The sequence below is a fragment of the Oncorhynchus kisutch genome, linkage group LG19 (genome assembly GCF_002021735.2).
Source record: "Oncorhynchus kisutch isolate 150728-3 linkage group LG19, Okis_V2, whole genome shotgun sequence".
In the NCBI taxonomy this organism is placed as follows: Eukaryota; Metazoa; Chordata; class Actinopteri; order Salmoniformes; family Salmonidae; genus Oncorhynchus; species Oncorhynchus kisutch.
Genome location: NC_034192.2, coordinates 47,330,503 through 47,349,299, shown reverse-complemented (window position 1 = coordinate 47,349,299; position 18,797 = coordinate 47,330,503). Strand labels below are relative to the sequence as shown.

The following is an 18,797-nucleotide window of genomic DNA, read 5'->3' as shown; positions in this document are numbered from 1 at the left end:
GCGGTGATTCACAGCATCATCGGACTGAGCTTGGTGTCATTGCAGGCAATCTCAACCCTGTCCTCCCTCATGTGGTACCATTCCTGCAGGCTCATCCTGACATGACCCTCCAGCATGACAATGCTACCAGCCATACTGCTCATTCTGTGCTTGATTTTCTACAAGACAGGAATGTCAGTGTTCTGCCATGGCCAGTGAAGAGCCCGGATCTCAATCCCATTGAGCACGTCTGGGACCTGTTGAATAGGAGGGTGAGGGCTAGGGCCATTCCCCCCAGAAATCCGGGAAATTGCAGGTACCTTGGTGGAAGAGTGGGGTAACATCTCACAGCAATAACTGGCAAATCTGGTTCAGTCAATGAGGAAGAGATGCACTGTAGTATTTAATGCAGCTGGTGGCCACACCAGATACTGACTGTAACTTTTGATCCCCCTTTGTTCAGGGACACATTATTCCATTTCTGTTAGTCACATGTCTGTGGAACTTGTTCAGTTTATGGCTCAGTTGTTGAATCTTATGTTCATACACATATTTACACATGTTAAGTTTGCTGAAAATAAACGCAGTTGACAGTGAGAGGACATTTCTTTTTTTCCTGAGTTTATGTATGTATGTGTGTCTCACTCAGCCGCCTCAAGGAGCAGACAAAGTTTATTGATAGGTCTCTGTAAGATATTGGTCTTGGTCTTAACCGCTCCCGACAAGATCTTTGGCCCCTGGCAACGCCTCCACCACACGCCCCATTAGCCAAGAGTTCCTTGGGGCGGTGTCATCGATGATGACAACAAGGTCACCAGTACTGAAGTTATGAGTGGAGACTGAAGTACGCCGCTTCTCTTGGCACATTGTTTTCCTTTCACAACTAGTGCAATTTCTTGTTTAAAGTGCTGTCATTAATCAAATCGAATGATGACCTTTTCTGCTTCATCTAGGTCATCCACAGACAGACTTTCTTTTCCAAACGTCAGTTTGAACTTGTCAAGTACCAGTCTGGAGATCGTCATCTGCTAGAGTGGAGTCACCCTTGATTTCACCAGTAGGAATGCGATGTGGACCTTTTCCATACCGTTTGTGAACCTAAGGTAGCTTGCTGTGCCATAATCTTGTTCACTTGCGTCACCGAAGTTATGCAGCTGTGCGGTCTTGGCATCATACACCATACAGCTGGTCCAGCTCTGAGAGCCATCTCTTCCATGAAATAGAATGTTCTTCAGGGATGACTTGGTCCCATCCACACTTTAGCTTGCAGAGCTCTTGAAGAATTTGCTTTGCCTTTAATACGAATAGGGCGAGGAAACCTAATGAATCATAAATAGAGCTGACAGTTGAGAGAATAGCTCTTCTTGTAATGGGTCTGTTCTTGACAGACTCGGAAGGTAAATGCATCACTTTCAATGTTCCGTCGGATTCACCAAGCCTAAGAAAGGATAGGTGGGAGCTTGAATGCCCGCAGTGCTGCTTTGTGGGCAAGGACTCACATTGTTAGGGCGGAGAAACAAGTATCTTGTCAGTATATCCATAATCTTTGGTTTAGCTCAACACTGGTGAGCTATTCTTTTATAATTTTTGGATAAACATGCTCGCTGCCTTTCCTTGCATTCAATGATAGGGGCGGCAACAATGTCATACAGTACTCTTTTTGACCAGACAGTATCAGATAGATGGGTTACACATACTGTACTGAGACAGAGCGGTGCTGTTTCGCTCACTCTGATGCTTTCTCCGGTGAGATGAAGTACATTCAGCCACTTGCGAATTGAAGAACAATCATGAAAAACAGAAACGAAAGTTATATTATTTTATATGCTTCTTTTTTATTGGTTATTTGGCAACCATGAATACACTCCACTTGGGGTAGGGTCGACCCAAGGATCCCGCACTACGCATCTACCCAGGAGGAATAGCCGGATATGTAAATGAGTTGAGAAAACGAAAGTAAGTCTTTCGACGACCGAATATTCATAGACGCTGCTTCTGTTGAGCAAGAGAAACGGTAAGACGACGATTGTTGTGTATATTCATATAGTTGATGATATCGTTATGTGGACATAGTGTTATAATAGGCCTACTCTCCTTAAAAAGGTATTCGATGTTAGATGGAGTGAATGTGTGCTCTGTAGAATTTGAAGAAAATAAGACACGGTGGCAGAATAATTTCAACCACACCTTTGTTTTATAACAAAACCGGATAACAATATCTGTCCCGTGAAGTCAGCCTAGTCTCACAGACTAGACATATAGTAAACTTATTCAGTACACTCAAAAGTATATTACATTTGGGATGGTTACATAATAAAGACATATGGTATCTTAAAGATGCACTATGGTTGCTAAATTTGAATAGCTCGCCTAATATCAGTTTGTGACAAAACAAGCAGTCATTGTGTATAAATATCGTAACCACAAATATTCTATATATTGTTTGAAGCTGGTGTGCAAAAACGAAACTTCAGAATGGAAAAAAAGTACCCAATTGTCATACTTGAGTAAATGTATAGAGAGATACCTTAATAGAAAGTTACTCAGGTAAAAGTGAAAGTCACCCAGTAAAATACTACTTGAGTAAAAGTCTAAAAGTATTGGGTTCTAAATATACAGTGCATTCGGACTGTTGACTTTTTCCACATTTTGTTACGTTATAGCCTTATTCTAAAATGGATTTAAAAAAAGAAAATGTGGCTTGGTTTTTGCTCTGACTTGCACTGTCAACTGTGCGACCTTACATAGACTGGTGTGTGCCTTTCCAAGTCATGTCCAATCAATTGAATTTACCACAGGTGGACTCAATGGAAACAGGATGCACCTGAGCTCAATTTCGAGTCTCATAGCAAAGGGTCTATTTATGTAAATAAGGTATTTCTGTTTTCTATGTTTAATAAATTAGCAAACATAAAAAAACTGTTTTTGCTTTGTCATTATTGTGTGTAGGAAAAAAACTTAAATCCATTTTAGAATAAGACTAACGTAACAAGATGTGGAAAAAGTTGAGGTCTGAATACTTTCCGAGTTCACTGTATTTATAAAAAATCCCTTAACTCAATAGCTCCTTGACCATGTGACCTAGACACCTCAAACCAACTTGGGAATGTTCACAGGGTAGAGACATACACTACCTGGCCAAAAGTAGGTGCACACCTGCTCGTCAAACATCTCATTCCAAAGTTATGGACATTATTATGGAGTTGGTCCCCCCTTTGCTGCTATAACAGCCGCCACTCTTTTGGGAAGGCTTTCCACTAGATGTTGAAACATTGCTGCGGGACTTGCTTCCATTTAGCCACAAGAGCATTACTGAGGTCGGGGCACTGATAATTGGGAGATTAGGCCTGGCTCGCAGTCGACGTTCCAATTCATCCCAAAGGTGTTCGTTGGGGTTGAGGTCAGTGCTCTGTGCAGACCAGTCAAGTTATTCCACACCGATCTCGACAAACCATTTCTGTATGGACCTCGCTTGGGTCAAGTGGGCACTGTCATGCTGAAACAGGAAAGGGCCTTCCTCAAACTGTTGCCACAAAGTTGGAGGCACAGAATTGTCTAGAATGTCATTGTATGCTATAGCGTTAATATTCAGCTTCACTGGAACTAAGGGGCCTAGCCCGAACCATGAAAAACAGCCCCAGACCATTATTCCTCCTCCACCAAACAGTTGGCACTATGTATTCGGGCAGGTAGCTTTCTCCTGGCACCCGCCAAACCTTGATTCATCACTCCAGAGAACGTGTTTCCACTGCTCCAGCCTGCTTGTCATTGCGCATGGTGATCTTAGGCTTGTGTGCAGTTGCTCGGCCATGGAAACTCGTTTCATGAAGCTCCCAACGAACAGTTCTTGTGCTGAAGTTGCTTCCAGAGGCAGTTTGGAAATCGGTAGTAAGTGTTGCAACCGAGAACAGATGATTGGTACGTGCTGTGCGCTTCAGCACTCGGTGATCCTGTACTCCCTGTTCACCCACGACTGTGTGGCCTTGCACGCCTCCAACACAATCATCAAGTTTGCAGACGACACTACAGTGGTAGGTTTGATTACTAGAGGTCGACCGATTATGATTTTTCAATGCCGATGCCTATTATTGGAGGACCAAAAAAGCAGATACCAATTAATCGGCCGATTTTTATTATTTTTTAAATATACATTTTTTTATTATTATAAAAAAAATTACTACAAAAAACGTTTTTATGTATTTGTAATTATGACAATTACAACAATACTGAATTAACACTTATTTTAACTTAATATCATACATCAATAAAATCAATTTAGTCTCAAATAAATAATGAAACATGTTCAATTTGGTTTAAATAATGCAAAAACAAAGTGTTGGAGAAGAAAGTAAAAGTGCAATATGTGAGAACGTTTCAGTTCCTTGCTCAGAACATGAAAACATATGAGAACATATTAACATGAGTCTTCAATATTCCCAGGTAAGAAGTTTTAGGTTGTAGTTATTATAGGAATTATAGGACTATTTCCCTCTATACCATTTGTATTTCATTAACCTTTGACTATTGTATGTTCTTATAGGCACTATAGTATTGCCAGTGTAACAGTATAGCTTACGTCCCTCTCCTCGCTGGGGTCGAACCAGGAACACAATGACAGCCACCCTCGAAGCAGCGTTACCCATGCAGAGCAAGGGGAACAACCACTCCAAGTCTCAGAGCGAGTGACGTTTGAACGCTATTAGCGTTCACCCGCTAACTAGTTAACCAGTTCACATCGGTTACACCAGCCTCATCTCGGGAGTTGATAGGCTTGAAGTCATAAACAGCGCAATGCTTGACGCACAACGAAGAGCTGCTGGCAAAACGCACGAAAGTGCTGTTTGAATGAATGCTTACAAGCCTGCTGCTGCCTACCACCGCTCAGTCAGATACATGCTCAGTCAGATTATATGCAACGCAGGACACACTAGATAAACTAGTAATATCATCAATCATGTGTAGTTAACTAGTGATTATGATTGATTGTTTTTTATAAGGTAAGTTTAAGTGCCATTTTTTAAAGTGGCTAGTGATAAAAAAATTTACATCAGTTTTTCCATTATTAAAGTGGCTGGAGTTGAGTCAGTATGTTGGCAGCAGCCACTTAATGTTAGTGGTGGCTGTTTAACAGTCTGATGGCCTTGAGATAGAAGCTGTTTTTCAGTCTCTCGGTCCCTGCTTTGATGCACCTGTACTGACCTCGCCTTATGGATGATAGCGGGGTGAACAGGCAGTGGCTCGGGTGGTTGATGTCCTTGATGATCTTTATGGCCTTCCTGTGACATCGGGTGGTGTAGGTGTCCTGGAGGGCAGGTAGTGCCCCCGGTGTTGCGTTGTGCAGACCTCACTACCCTCTGGAGAGCCTTACGATTGTGGGCGGAGCAGTTGCCGTACCAGGCGGTGATACAGCCCGACAGGATGCTCTCGATTGTGCACCTGTAAAAGTTTGTGAGTGCTTTTGGTGACAAGCCGAATTTCTTCAGCCTCCTAAGGTTGAAGAGGTGCTGCTGCTGCGCCTTCTTCACCACGCTGTCTGTGTGGGTGGACCAATTCAGTTTGTCCGTGATTGTCACGCCTTGGTCTTAGTATTTTGTGTTTTCTTTAATTATTTGTTCAGGCCAGGGTGTGACATGGGTTATTGTGTGGTCGTATTGTTTTTTTTTGTAGGCATTGGGATTGTGGTTGATTAGGGGTGTGTCGAGTGTAGGCTTGGCTGCCTGAGGCGGTTCTCAATCAGCAGTCAGGTGCTTCTCGTTGCCTCTGATTGGGAACCGTATTTAGGTAGCCTGAGTTCGCTTTGTATTTCGTGGGTGATTGTTCCTGTCTCTGTGTAGTGTTCACCAGATAGGCTGTAATAGGTTTCACGTTCCGTTTGTTGTTTTCGTATTTATTTAGTTATTTCATGTATCGCCGTTTTCTTTATTAAAGATCATGATTAACCACCACGCTGCATTTCGGTCCGACTCTCTTTCTACAAACGAAGAATGACGTTACAGAATCACCCACCACACACGGACCGAGCAGCGTGGAAACAGGCAGCGACCGCAGGAAAAGCGAAAGGAGGAATGGACATGGGAAGACGTATTGGATGGCAAAGGTTGTTACACTTGGGAGGAGATACTGGCTGGAAGAGATCGCCTCCCATGGGAACAGGTGGAAGCACTGAGGAGAGCAGAGGCAGCCGGAGATAAGAGTCGACGATACGAGGGAACACGGTTGGCAAGGAAACCCGAAAAGCACCCCCAAAAATGTATTGGGGGGGGGCTCAGAGGGAGAGTGGCTGAGTCGGGTGTCAGACCTGAGCCAACTCTCCCTGCTAATCGTGAAGAGCAGTTGCAGTGGGAGAGGCTGCATCACTTGGAGTATTGGACATGGGAGGAGGAACTGGACGGAAAAGGACCCTGGGCTCAGCCTGGAGAATATCGCCATCCCAAGGAAGAACTAGAGGCGGCTAAAGCAGAGAGGCGCTGGTATGAGGAGGCAGCACGGCGACGCGGATGGAAGCCTGAGAGTCGGCCCCAAAAATGTATTGGGGGGGGGGCTTACAGGGAGTATGGCTATGCCAGGTAGGAGACCTGCGCAAACTCCCTGTGCTTACCGGGGGGGCTAAAGAGACCGGGCAGGCACCGTGTTATGCTAGTGAGCGCACGGTGTCTCCAGTGCGGGTGCATAGCCCGGTACGGTTCATACCAGCCCTTCGTATTGGCCGGGCTAGAGTGGGCATCGAGCCAGGTAAGCTTGGGCAGGCTCGGTGCTCAAGAGCTCCAGTGCGCCTGCACGGTCCGGTCTATCCAGAGACACCTCCACACACCAGTCCTCCGGTAGCAGCTCCCCGCACCAGGCTTCCTGTGCGTGTCCTCGCTCCAGTATCACCAGTGCCCGCACCACGCATCAGGCCTACAGTGCGCCTCGCCTCTCCTGCTCTGTCGGAGTCTCCCGCCTGTTCAGCGCAGCCAGCGTTTTCCTCCTCTCCTGCGCTGTCGGAGTCTCCTGTCTGTTCAGCGCAGCCAGCGTTTTCCTCCTCTCCTGCGCTGTCGGAGTCTCCCGCCTGTTCAGCGCTATCAGAGCCTTTCTTCTCTACAGCGCTGCCGGAGCCTCCTGCCTGTTTGAAGCAGCCTGAGCTGCCAGTCTGCAGGGTGCTGTCAGCCTGCATGGAGCAGTTAGAGCTGTCAGTCTGCATGAAGCAGCCAGAACTGCCAGTCTGCAAGGAGCTGCCAGTCTGCAGGGAGCTGCCAGTCTGCAAGGAGCTGTCAGTCTGCAAGGAGCTGTCAGTCTGCAAGGAGCTGCCAGTCTGCAGGGAGCTGTCAGTCTGCAAGGAGCTGTCAGTCTGCAAGGAGCTGCCAGTCTGCAAGGAGCTGTCAGCCTGCATGGAGCAGTCAGAGCTGTCAGTCTGCATGAAGCAGCCAGAGCTTCCAGTCTGCAAGGAGCTGCCAGTCTGCAAGGAGCTGTCAGTCTGCAAGGAGCTGTCAGCCTGCATGGAGCAGTCAGAGCTGTCAGTCTGCAAGGAGCTGCCAGTCTGCAGGGAGCTGTCAGTCTGCAAGGAGCTGTCAGTCTGCAAGGAGCTGTCAGTCTGCAAGGAGCTGCCAGTCTGCAAGGAGCTGTCAGCCTGCATGGAGCAGCCAGAGCTGTCAGTCTGCAAGGAGCTGTCAGTCTGCAGGGAGCTGCCAGTCTGCAAGGAGCTGCCAGTCTGCAAGGAGCTGCCAGTCTGCAAGGAGCTGTCAGCCTGCATGGAGCAGTCAAAGCTGTCAGTCTGCAAGGAGCTGCCAGTCTGCAGGGAGCTGTCAGTCTGCAAGGAGTGGTCAGTCTGCAAGGAGCTGTCAGCCTGCATGGAGCAGTCAGAGCTGTCAGTCTGCAAAGAGCTGCCAGTCTGCAAGGAGCTGTCAGCCTGCATGGAGCAGTCAGAGCTGTCAGTCTGCATAGAGCAGCTAGATCCGCCAGTCAACCAGAATCTTCCAGATCTGCTAGTCAACCAGAATCTTCCAGATCTGCTAATCAACCTGAATCTTCCAGATCCGCCAGCCAGCCAGGATCTACCGGAGCCTACTACCTACCTGAGCTTCATCTCAGTACTGGGCTTCCTCTCAGTACTGGGCTTCCTCTCAGTACTGGGCTTCCCCTCAGTTCCGGGCTGCCCCTCAGTTCCGGGCTGCCCCTCAGTTCCGGGCTGCCCCTCAGTTCCGGGCTGCCCCTCAGTCCCGGGCTGCCCCTCAGTCCCGAGCTGCCTCAGTCCCAAGCTGCCCCTCAGTCCCGAGCTGCCCCTCAGTCCCGAGCTGCCCCTCAGTCCCGAGATGCCCCTCAGTCACGAGCTGCTCCTCAGTTCTGTGGGGTTCTGGGTGAGGACTATTAGGCCATGGTCGGCGGCGAGGGTGGATTATCCCAGGACGCGAAGGGGAGGAACTATGACATTTATGGAGTGGGGTCCACAGCCCGAGCCGGAGAGACGCCACCATGGACAGACGCCCACCCGGACCCTCCCTATGGTTTTGAGGTGCGTCCGGGAGTCCGTACCTTGGGGGGGGGGGGGGGGTTCTGTCACGCCTTGGTCTTAGTATTTTGTGTTTTCTTTAATTATTTGTTCAGGCCAGGGTGTGACATGGGTTATTGTGTTGTATTGTTTTTTTTTGTAGGCATTGGGATTGTGGTTGATTAGGGGTGTGTCGAGTGTAGGCTTGGCTGCCTGAGGCGGTTCTCAATCAGCAGTCAGGTGCTTCTCGTTGCCTCTGATTGGGAACCGTATTTAGGTAGCCTGAGTTCGCTTTGTATTTCGTGGGTGATTGTTCCTGTCTCTGTGTAGTGTTCACCAGATAGGCTGTAATAGGTTTCACGTTCCGTTTGTTGTTTTCGTATTTATTTAGTTATTTCATGTATCGCCGTTTTCTTTATTAAAGATCATGATTAACCACCACGCTGCATTTCGGTCCGACTCTCTTTCTACAAACGAAGAACGACGTTACAGTGATGTGTACGCTGAGGAACTTAAAACTTACTACCCTCTACACTACTGTCCCGTCGATGTGGATAGGGGTGTGTGGATAGGGGGGTGCTCCCTCTGCTGTTTCCTGAAGTCCACGATCATCTCCTTTGTTTTGTTGACGTTGAGTTTGAGGCTATTTTCCTGACACCACACTCCGAGAGCCCTCACCTCCTCCCTGTAGGCCGTCTCATCGTTGTTGGTAATCAATAGAGGTCAACCGATTAATCGGAATGGGCGATTAATTAGGGCCAATTTCAAGTTTTCATAACAATTTTGTTTTTACACCTTTATTTAACTAGGCAAGCGAGTTGAGAACACATTCTTATTTTCAATGACGGCCTAGGAACGGTGGGTTAACTGCCTCGTCAGAACTACAGATTTTCACCTTGTCAGCTCGGGGGATCCAATCTTGCAACCTTACAGTTAACTAGTCCAACGCTATAACCACCTGCCTCTCGTTGCACTCCACAAGGAGACTGACTGCCTGTTACGTGAATGCAGTAAGCCAAGGTAAGTTGCTAGCTAGCATTAATATAATGTTTACAAACACTACATCACTCATCTCATATGTATATACTGTACTCTATACCATCTACTGCATCTTGCCTATGCTGTTCTGTACCATCACTCATTCATATATTTTTATGTACATATTCTTCATCCCTTTACATTTGTGTGTGTATAAGGTAGTTGTTGTGAAATTGTTAGGTTAGATTACTCGTTGGTTATTACTGCATGGATAGAACTAGAAGCACAAGCATTTCACTACACTCGCATTAGCATCTGCTAACCATGTGTCTGTGACAAAAATGTTGATTTGATCCCTTTCTGTGATCTTGTGTGGCCTACCACTTCATGGCTGAGCCGTTGTTGCTCCTAGGCATTTACACTTCAATAACAGTACTTACAGTTGACTGGCGCAGCTCTAGCAGGGCAGAAGTTTGATGAACTGACTTGCTGTAAACTTGGTATCCTATGACGGTGCCACGTTGAAAATCACTGACCTCTTCAGCAAAATATAACTTTTTGGTAAAAACTCAAGTCGTCGTGTTTGGAGGACAAAGAATGCTGAGTTGTATCCAAAGAACACCATACCTAGCATGAAGCATGGGGGTGGAAACATCATGCTTTGGGGCTGTTTTTCTGCAAAGGGACCAGGACGACTGATCCGTGTAAAGGAAAGAATGAATGGGGCCATGTATCGTGAGATTTTGAGTGAAAACCTCCTTCCATCAGCAAGGGCATTGAAGATGAAATGTGGCTGGGTCTTTCAGCATGACAATGATCCCAAACACACCGCCCGGGCAACGAAGGAGTGGCTTCGTAAGAAGCATTTCAAGGTCCTGGAGTGGCCTAGCCAGTCTCCAGATCTCAACCCCATAGAAAATCTTTGGAGGGAGTTGAAAGTCTGTGTTGCCCAGCAACAGCCCCAAAACATCACTGCTCTAGAGGAGATCTGCAATGAGGAATGGGCCAAAATACCAGCAACAGTGTGTGAAAACCTTGTGAAGACTTACAGAAAATGTTTGACCTCTGTCATTGCCAACAAAGGGTATATAACGTATTGAGATAAACTTTTGTTATTGACCAAATACTTATTTTCCACCATAATTTGCAAATAAATTCATTAAAAATCCTACAATGTGATTTTCTGGATTTCTCATTTTGTCTGCCATAGTTGAAGTGTACCTATGATGAAAATTACAGGCCTCTCATCTTTTTAAGTGGGAGAACTTGCACAATTGGTGGCTGACTAACTACTTTTTTGCCCCACTGTACCTTTTTATTTAACTAGGCAAGTCAGTTAAGAACACATTCTTATTTTCAATGACTGCCTAGGAACTGTGGGTTAACTGCCTTGTTCAGGGGCAGAACGACAGATTTTCACCTTGTCAGCTCGGGGGATCCAATCTTGCAACCGTACAGTTACTAGTCCAACACTCTAACCATTGCACGCCACGCATCTCCATGTCGCCTGGGTTGCGCCCAACCGGATGCATCCCCCTTTCCCCGTTAGGCACGGCCACCCCCAATATCAAGGTGCACATGGGCCTATTTATATAATAAATATGAATTCGGAGGGCAGAAAATATTAAATAATAAAGCATTAGAGTTTTAAGAATTGTGTGTGTGTTCAATATGCTTTAAATGTCACAAATAATTGAAGTTAGAAGCAATAGGATTAGAAGCAATAGCCTACCTGCGTATGGTCAACTATTTCACCACCGTTTCACGCTGCTCTGAGACAAACATGGGGACTGGTCTTGATAAATCAATGAGATTTTTATTTTCACCGAATCTCCGTTTGGGTATTGGTTAGACTACAATTATGGTGTGGAATTGTTATGCTCTTAGTACTGTAGCCTACTCCTGACCAGTCACGATGTACAGCGCCATATTTTCAGTTTTTGTTTTTCTTGGAATAGAAACACCATAATATTAAGCAAATTAATTAAGCTAGGGCCTCCGGAGTGGCACAGTGGTCTAAGGCACTGTATCGCTGTGCCACTAGAGATCCTGGTTCGAGTCCAGGCTCTGTCGCAGCCGGCCATGACCGGGAGACCCATGTAGCGGCCCATAATTGGCCCAGCATCGTTATGGTTAGGGGAGGGTTTAGCGACTCTTGTGGCGCAGGCCAGGCGCAATGCATGCTGATTTGGTCGCCAGGTGTATGGTGTTTACTCTGACACATTGGTGCGGCTGGCTTCCGGGTGAAGCGGGCATTGTGTAGCTGGGTTGTGTTTCGGAGGACGCGTGGCTCTCGACCTTCACCTCTCCCAAGTCTGTACAGGAGTTGCATGAAATTGGGGAGAAAAAAGGGGTATACATTGAAAAAAAAAAAAAAAAAATTAAATTAAGCAACATTTCTTAAAATCAATCTCATATACTATGTTATTAGAAAAAAAGGGTTTAAATTCTCTGGTACAGCCAATACTAACTAGCATTAATGGTATGATGGCTGACAATTAAATATAATGCCGTAGAATTATATGGCAGCCCGCAAGGTGTGCTGCAGTACGATGCAACTTTTACAGGAAGAACCACTGTAACAATAAATCCATAGCACTTTACAGTACAATAAAACATATAGAAATGTGTAGCTCTTTATGAACTCTTAAATAATCCAAACATTTAATTCACACAGTAACATTAATTTCCTCAAAAAAAAATAGTTTTCACACCTCTCCTGGTGTCAGTGACCCCAGGACTTCCTCGAGATTGCCACAGATAGTCAGTCATCCAAACAATGTCATAAATTGTGATTGAGTCATCACGCTGTGCTCCCATAACAGCGTGAAAGAACATTGGTGATGATTTTGACTTAACAACTTTTTATTTTTCATCTCAGCATCACCTCAGAGTATGATTTACATCGAAGTGGATATTTTGTGAGGTGAGTTTGTTTTGCATCATCAAATCACTTTTCCAGGAAGTAAATATAAACTTATTGGATATTTGAGGCTTTAATGCACCAAATATTGATATTTTGTGACCATACAAGGTGCTCTCTAAAAGGGTTCTTTGGCTGTCCCAATAGCCAAGAACCCATTCAAGAATCCATTTTGGTTCCAAAAAAGTGTTATCCTATGGGGACAGCCAAAGAACCCTTTTGGAACCCTTTTTTGTAAGAGTGTACGTATGGTGGAATGATGAGAAATATAAAACGAGTTTTGAGTTAAGTACTCCTTTCAAGTTTGACTTGATCGGTCTTTGTCCTCCACAGCCTGAGCATGGGGTCCAGCTGGTGTAAGATCATATTGAAGAACGAGACCCCTTACACCTGGCACTACTCCGGTTCCCATGTTGATGACCCTTTTCCCAATAGCTCTTACACAGAGAGGAAGGTAAAATATTTACCTGTATTTATTTTCTGACCCCGAATTCACATAGCCCTTTCACAAACACAGTGCAAAGCATAGTGTGGGAGGGAGATGTCTGGTCTTCTCATTTGAGGCATAGTTGAAATAATTAAGTTACTTTGTGCTTTGGTGTAGAAGACCTTCAAAATGTGTAAGCTTTATGGGGGACATCAAATGCGATGTTAATATGCTTTTATCTATACATTAGAGATCTTCATTGTCCAAAAAGTTGGACCCATGGCTTTCCCACCCGAATTATTATTTATTTATTTTTTAAACGGAGACAACTTCCGAAAAAGCCTGTGGGAAAAACAGACCCGTGGTGGTTCGGACCTGAACCCGTTTGATGTGTAGCATATTCAAAACTATATAGCCTATTGTTTTATTGGTTTTTACTTTCCTAAAACAATATTTGTCCACCTAACAGTTCAGCGGTCTGAGATTTGAGCACTAAATGCAACAAGGCATTGCATGCATATAGGCCAAGGTATCTACTTTATGATATTATTGATTATAATTGAGATGGACAAACTATATGAAGATGGTTGATTGTTGTGCGGGTCGACTGAGAATGTTGTGCTTTGATAATTAGTAGGCCTATCCTTGATGAGCAACTATGATGTTGATGGTTGAATTCCTCCTGACATGTACTATAAGGGCTGATTGCTTGTTGACATAATAATGTGTGTTTGTGTTGTTGTGCGGCATGCCTAAACCTATTTTGTGACTTGATTGACACAAGTGAACTGGGATGATGTCGTAAAATGTATACACAAACAAACAAAAACAATGTCATAGTACGATGTCAGTGTCATGTATATTTTGCACAATATTTAGTTGTGTTCTGATTATGAGGGAGTCCGCGATGAATTAGTTCTCATTCTCTCTCTCAACCTCAAAAGGTATGAGAACTGCTGGTCTAGGGTAATTTGAGCACAAAATGGTCTGGCTTACGCTGCATTAAGCTTCCTTCCTTTTTATGTTTCGGTAATATAATTTTTCCCAATCATTATGACCGCCCACAAACATACACTTGGCCGCGTAATCGCGGTTGCCATTGTGATATAGTTTTTCTTCATTTACAGTATTCAAACATATCATCAGCCCCCACGTAGACTCCTTGGAATTTCAGAGGTATAGCTGATGAAGTTAGGCCTAGTTCAGCTAATAGCATCTAGCTGCTGTTGAAATTTATGAAGATCCACATAAGTCTGGCGATAGTATACTGAAGCTGAAAACAATACACACACACAACCACAAATTCTAAAGATACGCCCAACCCCCTCTCCATCTCACCCTTTACCACTCTCTAAAACAACAGAGAGAAAGAAATTATGACAAAGACAAAAGCCACAAATAGTATTGATAAAGCCCTCTTTACTTTTCCAGGAAAGTGGCACACTGAAGGCTCAGGAGGAAAAAGAATATTGGCCAGATCGGAATGGTACACTCTGTAGGTTCATTCTGAAATATGGAGATCATCAACACAATTCTTTTTCATATCCCTACTCTGGATATCAACACACAACGTTCACCATCAGAGAAAGCCTGGACCGCTCTGTCATTGAGCTGCACTGTAGCACAGGTTCTGTAGTTGAAACATGTCCCAACTATGGTAAGTCGTATTTTTTCATTTGAAACCTTCAGGGCTCTATTTTAACAACCCAAATGCAATTGTTGATCTAAGCGCTTCAGAAATAATTGTTAAAGTTCCGTGGTAATATCTGTCGGTGCAAATTCTGGCGGTAGTGTAAAGCTGTCTTTAGATTAATAAAATGAATAATAGGTATGTCAAGGGCTTGACCACTCACAGACCAATCAAAATGTGCTCCATAGCCAAATATATGCGCTCTGTGTATTTGGGGCTTGTGTGTTTTCCTCAACTCATATGGATGCATATGGTCTTCCAAACCACTGGCTAGTGAATTGATGGATAGTTTCAGTATCACATAATTGCAATGACAGACAAAATTTGGCTAACTTTCTTTAGACCTGACATCGTGTCTCCGAAGCAATAGACTTGCATTTGCAATAGTGAACATAACGTCCTTGCAAGTTTGATAAAATAATGATAAATGTTTTACTCTGAATTTGTTGCCTAGAGCATTAATAAAAGAAGGCTTTAGGATGTTAAATCAAGGCTGGATTTAACATCCTATTAGATTATAGACCTACTTTTTGTGGGCAAAGACTTCTCGCTTTGGCATTAAACATTATTGATGATTCCGTTTTTCCCAAAAAGCAAAGAAGGAGAAGGACCAGCAGCGGCGAGAGGAGGAACAGCGGCGGAAGGAGGAACAGCGGCGGAAGGAGGAACAGCGGCGAGAGGAGGAACAGCGGCGGCAGGAGAGACAGGAAAGGGAGAGGAGGATTGAGGAGGAGATCAGCAAGGAGACTGAGGAGGCCAGGAGGAGTCTGACAGAGGCAAAGCTGAACCTCAGTCCTAGTCTGAGGGAGCAGGAGGGTCATCGGCAGCACACACATGTATTACAGCAGGTGATGGGGGACCATGAGACTGTCATCGAAAGGGATGAGGTATGATGTATTTTATCTAAGCAGATCATTGATTAGTACAACATTATTCCCTTTAAAAAATCAGTTAATCCCTCTGGGTAACACTTTACAATAAGTGTACATGAATTACAATGTATTACAAATAAAGAATTGACTAATGCATTTACAAAGCATAAAGCCATTAATATAATGTTTGCTATACCATTGATAGACAATTTTCATGAAGTGGTAAATTATAGTCAGATATATAACTTAATCAGCAGGTTAACACATGGTTTACAGGTATTTTGCTTGTTCATGGTTCTGAAGGGGTAACATGTGAAAGGGATAGTTCACATTACAAAATATCAAGTTATTTACATCATATTGCTTAGAAAGCAGTCAGTATACAGACCTGGACTCAGCAGCCGATTGTGGGTTTATTTACTTAACTACAGTTTAGCATTAGCATTGTCAAAACACGTCATGTAGATATATTTGAAACTATACTCAGTGCAATAATGTGCATTAATTTTTTCAAAATAAGTCAAGCTATACATTTCTTTACAAAACAAGACATGCACAATACATTAACAAAGCCTTATTGATTTGGTACAACACTTGTTCTACTCTCATAAAGGTATTTAGAAGTGCAGTACCAGTCAAAAGTTTGGACACACCTACCCATTATATGAGATTCTTCAAAGTAGCCACCCTTTGCCTTGACAGCTTTGCACACTCTTGACATTCTCTCAACCAGCTTCACCTGGAATACTTTTACAACAGTCTTGGAGTTCCCACATATGCTGAGCACTTGTTGGCTGCTTTTCCTTCACTCTGCGGTCCAACTCATCCAAAACCATCTCAATTGGGTTGAGGTTGGGTGATTGTGGAGGTCACTCTCCTTCTTGGTCAAATAGCCCTTACACAGCCTGGAGGTGTGTTTGGTCATTGTCATGTTGAAAAACAAATGACAGCGCAAATCAGATGGGATGGGATCATTGCAGAATGCTGTGGTAGCCATGCTGGTTAAGTGTGCCTTGAATTCAAAATAAATCACAGACAGTGTCACCAGCAAAGAACCATCACACCTCCTCCTCCATGCTTCACGGTGGGAACCACACATGCAGAGATCATCCGTTCACCTACTCTGCGTCTCACAAAGACACAGTTGTTGGAACCAAAAATCTCAAATTTGGACTCATCAGACCAAAGGACAGATTTCCATCGGTCTAATGTCCATTGATCGTGTTTCTCTGCCCAAGCAAGTCTCTTCTTATTATTGGTGTCCTTTATCATGGTTTCTTTGCAGCAATGCGACCATGAAGGCCTAATTCACGCAGTCTCCTCTGAACAGTTGATGTTGAGATGTGTCTGTTACTTTAACTCTGTGAAGCATTTATTTGGGCTGCAATTTCTGAGGCTGGTAACTCAAACAAACTTATCCTCTACAGCAGATGTAACTCTGGGTCTTCCTTTCCTGTGGGAATCCTCTTGAGAGCCAGTTTCATCATAGCGCTTGATGGTTTTTGTGACTGCACTTGAAGAAACTGGCCTTGACTGGCCTTCATGTCTTAAAGTAATGATGGACTGTCATTCTCTTTGCTTATTTGAGCTGTTCTTGCCGTAATATGGAATTTTTCCAAATAGAGCTATCTGATGTGTACCACCCCTGCCTTGTTACAACACAACTGATTGACTCAAACACATTAAGAAGGAAAGAAATTCCACAAATTAACAAGGCACACCTTTTTAATTGAAATGCATTCCAGGTGACTACCTCATGAAGCTGGTTGAGAGAATGCCAAGAGTGTGCAAAGCAGTCATCAAGGCAAAGGGTGGCTACTTTGAAGAATCACAAATATAAAATATATTTTGATGTAGTTGTCTTCTACAATGTAGAAAATTGTAAAAATAAGGAAAAACCATTGAATGAGTAAGTGCCCAAACATTTGACTGGTACTGTATGTACATTTCCCACATTTCTAATAACAGGATTTAATTTAGCCATTATGGGGTCTAGAAGATTTAACAGAGAAAGCATCAAGGTAATGACTTAATTTTTTCATATGTTTCTGTGCGTTGAATGGGACACTAAGTCTTGGCTACTGTGCTCAATTGTGTATGATAGCCTAGGCCAGTGGTTCCCAAACTAGTTATAGTCCCATACCCCTTCAAACATTCAACCTCCAGCTGCATACCCCTTGCACCAGGGTCAGCAGACTCTCAAATGTTGTTTTTTGCATCATTGTAAGCCTGCCACAGACACACACACAATACATTTATCAAACATAAGAATGAGTGTGAGTTTGTCACAACCTGGCTTGTGGAAAGTGACAGAGCTCTTAGGGCACAAATAATAATTTCTCCATCTTACATATACAGTTGAAGTCGGAAGTTTACATACACCTTAGCCAAATACATTTAAACTCAGTTTTTCACAATTCCTGATATTTAATCCTAGTAAAAATTCCCTTGTCTTAGGTCAGTTAGGATCACCACTTTATTTTCAGAATGTGAAATGTCAGAATAATAGTAGAGAGAAGGATTTATTTCAGCTTTTATTTCTTTCATCACATTCCCAGTGGGTCAGAAGTTTACATACACTCAATTAGTATTTGGTAACATTGCCTTTAAAATTGATTAACTTGGGTCAAACGTGTCTGGTAGCCTTCCACAAGTGTCCCACAATAAGTTGGGTGAATTTTGTCCCATTCCTCCTGACAGAGCTGGTGTAAATGAGTCAGGATTGTAGGCCTCCTTGCTCGCACACACTTTTTCAGTTCTGCCCACACATTTTCTATAGGATTGAGGTTAGGGCTTTGTGATGGCCACTTCAATACCTTGGCTTTGTTGTCCTAAAGCCATTTTGCCACAACTTTGGAAGTATGCTTGGGGTCATTGTCCATTTGGAAGACCCATTTGCGACCAAGCTTTAACTTCCTGACTGATGTCTCGAGATGTTACTTCAATATATCCACATAATGTTCCTGCCTCATGATGCCGTCTATTTTGTGAAGTGCACCAGTCCCCCCTGCAGCACAGCACCCCCACAACATGATGCTGCCACCCCCGTGCTTCATGGTTGGGATGGTGTTCTTCGGCTTGCAAACCTCCCCCTTTTTCCTCCAAACATAACGATGGTCCTTATGGCCAAACAGTTCTATTTTTGTTTCATCAGACCAGAGGACATTTCTCCAAAAAGTACAATCTTTGTCCCCATGTGCAGTTGCAAACTGTAGTCTGGCTTTTTTTATGGTGAATATAAACTTCAACTGTAGGTACATGGTTGCAAAGAGCATAGGTTGCAAAGGGCATAAGTGTCAGCGTGATTTGCCAAGGCAGGAAATTCCAGAAATTTGGCAGTGGCTTTCTGAGCAAATTCAATGTTCACTGAACCGCTTGTTACAATTTCGATGAGGCTCTCTTGTTCAGATATCGGTAAGTGGACTGGAGGCAGGGCATGAAAGGGATAACCAATCCAGTTGTTT

At 44.0% G+C, this 18,797-nt stretch overlaps 1 protein-coding gene across 1 annotated transcript in view; it reads left to right on the top strand.

Moving 5' to 3' along the window:
* Positions 1-1,744: 1,744 nt before the first annotated feature.
* LOC109864902 (uncharacterized) overlaps positions 1,745-18,797 on the top strand; it is a 37,035-nt gene continuing 19,982 nt past the window's right edge. Inside the window, exons 1-5 of the mRNA XM_020452957.2 lie at positions 1,745-1,993; positions 12,303-12,347; positions 12,678-12,798; positions 14,203-14,428; positions 15,056-15,348. Coding sequence (XP_020308546.1) covers positions 12,685-12,798; positions 14,203-14,428; positions 15,056-15,348 — 633 coding nt within the window. The 5' untranslated portion in view covers positions 1,745-1,993; positions 12,303-12,347; positions 12,678-12,684. The remainder of the gene's footprint in view (positions 1,994-12,302; positions 12,348-12,677; positions 12,799-14,202; positions 14,429-15,055; positions 15,349-18,797) is intronic.